The 4880-nt window shown below is 43.3% G+C and overlaps 1 protein-coding gene across 1 annotated transcript; it reads left to right on the plus strand.

The window, feature by feature from the left end:
• The first annotated feature begins 770 nt into the window (after nt 1–770).
• LOC124702631 (probable nucleoredoxin 1-2) lies at nt 771–4501 on the plus strand. Its single transcript, XM_047234796.1, has 4 exons — nt 771–914; nt 1800–2285; nt 2380–2868; nt 3656–4501. The coding sequence occupies exons 1-4, from the start codon at nt 825–827 to the stop codon at nt 4322–4324; spliced, it is 1734 nt and encodes a 577-aa protein (XP_047090752.1). The 5' UTR covers nt 771–824; the 3' UTR covers nt 4325–4501.
• Nucleotides 4502–4880: the final 379 nt, after the last annotated feature.

Here is a 4880-nt window from a genome sequence, read left to right on the forward strand (position 1 = left end):
AAAGTTCAACTTATGATTTTGATCTTTATAGTAAAGCAATCATTGATCAAAGTATTGTCTTGATGAATCAAAATCTAATGGGTTGGTGGAAATGATTTAGAGGAATTTTGGTGACGTTAGTTTTCTGATTGAGGCTGCTCATAGTGGAGAGTAACTTAGACTAGTAACATATGTCATGTTACTAGTCTAAGTTACCACCTTCATAGTAGTAGTAACTTAGATGTGGTGTCATGCAATGCCTCATTAATTATGTTGTAGACTCATAATGCCTTGAGATGTGTGATGTTATGGTAACATAGCTAGTTACCACCTCACTCTCTTTCTTCATTTATTAGTATGCCATGTCACCAAAATGCCTTGAAATGTGTGATGTTACTACCTATGTTACTCCCACTATGAGCAGTCTGAGTCGTTGTACCTCGGTGCTGGTGGGTTGGAACCCAGCACAATCACTAGGAAGTCAGAACTAAAATTACAAATAAAGTAGTAGTAATGTCTTAAACAACATTATTATTAATGTATTATAATAATAATTATTATTATTGCAACTAACAAATGTTATTGCAGGAAGGAACCGCGTGGTTTCCAAGCTTCCATGCTAAGGAAGCATCGGCACTTGGCATCCGAGGACATGACGCCAAGTACACGGAGACCACCACCGTCTATTGCGCCGTTCGCTATATAAACCGACCATTAACCCCCATCTTCCCCACCTAAACCTCTCTCCTAAAGCAAACGGGAATAATCACGACCTCGACCCGCTCCGTCCCCGCTTCTAGACCCTTCTAGCCCACTCCACTCCTCCCCTCCAGCGAAGGCGCCGGATGGCGGCGGCACCCACCACTGGCGGCGGCGTCGGGACCATCCTCGCCGCCGGCGAGCGGGATTACCTCGTCCGCAACTCCGGCGAGCAGGTCTGCCCCTTTCCTCCCTCCCTCTCACAACCTAGTGCGTCTCTACGATTTCGCGAGGTACGGCTCTGATGCTGGCCGCTTCGCGCGGCGTGCGCGCTTACCTGGCGCCTCCCTTGTTTATTCCGCTTGAATCGGTGGATTTAGAGTTCCAGTTGTATTTATCAACCGCTAGTGCTGTATAGTACAAATAGGATACTAGTAGAGTGACGATTTGGCCTGATCGAGGCCAATTGATTATATCTGCGCTGATATCGGTGCTACATGATTTTTGCACTGTGGTCAACTTTTTGCTGTTGGGCCGGTGTATTTTTAATTCCTTACTTATGAAAAAGGGTCTGACCAACGATTACTAGATTAATATGTCTTTTGTGGTTTATTTACGTGATGCAAAATTGTAATTGTAAGTAGGTAACTTGTAATACAAGTCTAATGGCATTAATTTTGTGTCATGTAAACCACATATATGGAGAGCAGTTTTCTGGTTAAAGCCTTTTTTCTTAATGAATTAAAATGCACCTTACATTTTGGGATGGAGAGAGCAGCATGCATTTCTTGGATACATAAAAACTTTGTGCATAAGTAAATGATATGTCGTCCAGAAATAGTATAGTTCAATCGTGTCTGTCCTGCGACTGATAGATAGCAATCTCGCTACCATAAGGTTACCTCCCAAGTGGATGAAAACGGGCTACCTGTTTTTAACCTTCATGCATATTAGAAGGTTAAAAAATAAACAGTGTGCATCATATTCTGTAAATTTCTGAAAAAAGAGCAAACAACAGATACAGCTACATGATTTGGATGAGAACATCTTGTTTACACGGACTAGTCTGTAGTAGCTGAACCTGAAGTGCTCTGCACCTGTTCTCTTTTGTCATCCTTCAGGTGAAGATCAGCAGCATTGAGGGAGGCATTGTGGCCCTCTACTTCTCGGCCTCATGGTGCCCACCATGCAGGCGGTTCACGCCAAAGCTTATTGAAGCATACAAAGAACTTGCCTCACATGGCAAGAGCTTTGAGGTGGTTTTTGTTTCAGGCGATCAGGATGAGGAGGCATTCAATGCCTACTTCACAAAGATGCCGTGGTTGGCAGTCCCTTTCTCTGACTCTGAAGGCCGTAAAGGTCTTGATGGGAGGTTTGAGGTCAGGGGTATTCCACACCTTGTTATCCTTGATGCAAAAACTGGCGAAGTTCTTACTGGGGATGGAGTCGAGTTTGTGAGTGAATATGGCATAGAAGCTTATCCTTTTACGCCCGAGAGGATCAGTGAATTGAAAGAACAAGAAAAGGCAGCTAAGGATAATCAAACTATCCATAGCGTGCTTGGTACACCGGAGCGCAACTATGTAATTTCAAACAAGGGGGACAAGGTAACTGATCGACAACAGTTCTTTATCATCCATTATTCACGGTTTTACAGGTCCAGACATTCTTATCTGCTATGTTGACATTACTTGTACGCAGGTACCCATCTCTGATCTTGAGGGGAAGTATGTTGGTTTGTGCTTTGTAGTGAGTGGATATGGTCCGGTTGAGGAATTTACAGCAGTTCTTTCCAAGATATATGGGAAGCTCAAAGAAGTGGGTGAGAAGTTTGAAGTTGTAGCTGTATCACTAGACAGTGATGAGGCATCATTCAATGAGAGCTTCTCTAGCATGCCTTGGCTTGCTATTCCTCAGGGCGACAAGAAGTGTCAGAAGCTGGTCAGTTACTTTGAGCTTAGTGATCTCCCTACAGTTGTGCTGATTGGTCCTGATGGGAAGACACTGAACAACAATATTGCGGACATAATTGATGAGCATGGTATGGATGCATGGGAGGGGTTCCCCTTCAATGCAGAGAAGCTGGCAATTCTCGCTGAGAAGGCAAAGGCTAAAGCAGCGTCACAGACGCTGGAGTCCCTTTTGGTTACTGGTGATTTAGACTTTGTCATCGGGAAAGATGGAGCAAAGGTATGTCTTACATATGCTTGATTTCATAGATCCGAATCCCTTTTGGTTGGCAAGAATGGATCAGGCCTATTTGTGTTTGAAGTAAGATGCAGCAAATTATGCTTTGTATCTTAGAAGATATCATCGGAGTAGATTGACCATGTCGATGTAAACACAATTTAAAGAGCAATTTTGTTAGGTTAATTAACATTTTTCATCTTTCTATTTTCCTTCGCTACTTATTTATGTTAAAGAGTCGTAAAACATAAATGTGGATATTTAGACAGCATATCATCTTTACCAAGATCCTACATTTTCTAGTTAGTACTAGTAAATTAAATACAGTTTGTTGCAACTAGTTTCTCACACATCCCTTTCTAGTTTGTTCATCTCAGTTTGTCTATAAAAAAACAACCGTAGATGGTTTTAAACCAAAAGAAATAAAAAAAAACCATAGATGTACCACATGCCATAACATGTGTGCTGCGTGAGCCGTACAAGGACAAATTTGAAGGACTAGCCTAGGAACTATGTGCAGAAATTAGAATGGAAAATCTATATTGCTAGGGCCCAGAACCAAAGGAAAATGATGTCTGAACTCTTGTTCAGCCTTTTCCAACTTATGGTACTGATAGAGAGCGATTTATACTGACAAATGAGCATATGGTAGTTATTCACCTGTTCCTACAATCATGCTACTTGTTTAGCTAGAGATGTTATGCAAAAAAAAAAAAATTCACTTGCAATATGTTATCTAAGTTTGTGATGTATGAGAAACTGAAATATTCTTTGTACTGTGTTTTGTCAGGTTCCTGTATCAGAACTTGCTGGGAAGACTGTCCTCCTTTACTTTTCAGCCAAATGGTGTGGACCATGCAGGGCCTTCCTGCCGACACTTGTGGATGTATACAACAAGATTAAGGAGAAGAACAGTGATTTTGAGATCGTCTTCGTCTCCAGCGACAAGGACAAGGACTCCTTCGATGACTTCTTCTCCGGCATGCCATGGCTCGCCCTTCCCCTGGGAGATGAAAGGAAGGCATACCTGTCAAAGATGTTCAAAATCCGTGGGATCCCTTCTCTCGTCGCCATTGGTCCAGATGGGAAGACAGTCAACACAGATGCGAAAGCTCCAATAGCGGTCCACGGTGCGGAGGCATTCCCGTTCACCGAGGAGAGGCTTCAGGAACTGGAGAAGAAGATCGAAGAGATGGCGAAGACGTGGCCTGAGAAGCTGAAGCATGAGCTGCACGAGCATGAGCTTGTGCTGACGCGCCGCCCCAGGCCATACGGCTGTGACGGATGCGACGAGATGGGCACCTCTTGGTCCTATGCTTGCGCAGAATGCGACTTCGATCTGCACACTTCGTGTGCGCTGGATGAGGAGAAGAAGGGAGAGGAAGAGAAGGGGCAGGATGCTGCTGATGCTGCCCCAGCTGGGTACGTTTGCGAAGGAGACGTCTGCAGAAAGGCCTAGAGTTGTGTTTTCCCTTGCCAGATGAAGCGTATCTGAATCATGTGATGTGTGGTGTGGTAATAAATCTTGCATCCGATGGTTTTTGCCTGGAGGTTATTTTATCCCGGTGACACATGTGAGCAAAACCGTCTAAATATGATTTCAGAGTGTTGAATGAAATGGCTTGATCTTTGTCGGCACTTCAGTTGCGAAGTGGAGATTGTGATAGTTATGATCTGTACGTAGTTCATACAATTTTGAATTGCATTTTGCCTGCCTCACACCTTTCAGTTGGGGCATGTATAACCAGCGATGCAGACCTTTTGTTTCATCCCGACGCCGGGGTGAGCACCGCAGCTGGGTATCAATTAGGAAAGTGGGCCAAAAATGCTGTTAGCTGTTTGAAAAACACGAGCGCAGTTCAGATACAGTTTAAAATGGCATATAAAACTGCTTTAAATAAAAAACTGCTTTAAATAAAAACACGCGCAAGATGGAAGATCAATTTGTTCGGATAGTTCATGGGTACATTAACCCTAAATTTGACTACATTTACATCAAAAGGAACTCGAATTTC

Source organism: Lolium rigidum, chromosome 3, assembly GCF_022539505.1.
Source record: "Lolium rigidum isolate FL_2022 chromosome 3, APGP_CSIRO_Lrig_0.1, whole genome shotgun sequence".
Lineage (NCBI taxonomy): Eukaryota > Viridiplantae > Streptophyta > Magnoliopsida > Poales > Poaceae > Lolium > Lolium rigidum.

Coding starts and splice junctions, on each gene's coding strand:
- LOC124702631 (XM_047234796.1), top strand. CDS start 825: ATGGCGGCGGCACCCACCACTGGCGGCGGCGTCGGGACCATCCTCGCC. Junction 2,286..2,379: donor TTTCAAACAAGGGGGACAAG/GTAACTGATCGA, acceptor ACTTGTACGCAG/GTACCCATCTCTGATCTTGA. Junction 2,869..3,655: donor TCGGGAAAGATGGAGCAAAG/GTATGTCTTACA, acceptor GTGTTTTGTCAG/GTTCCTGTATCAGAACTTGC.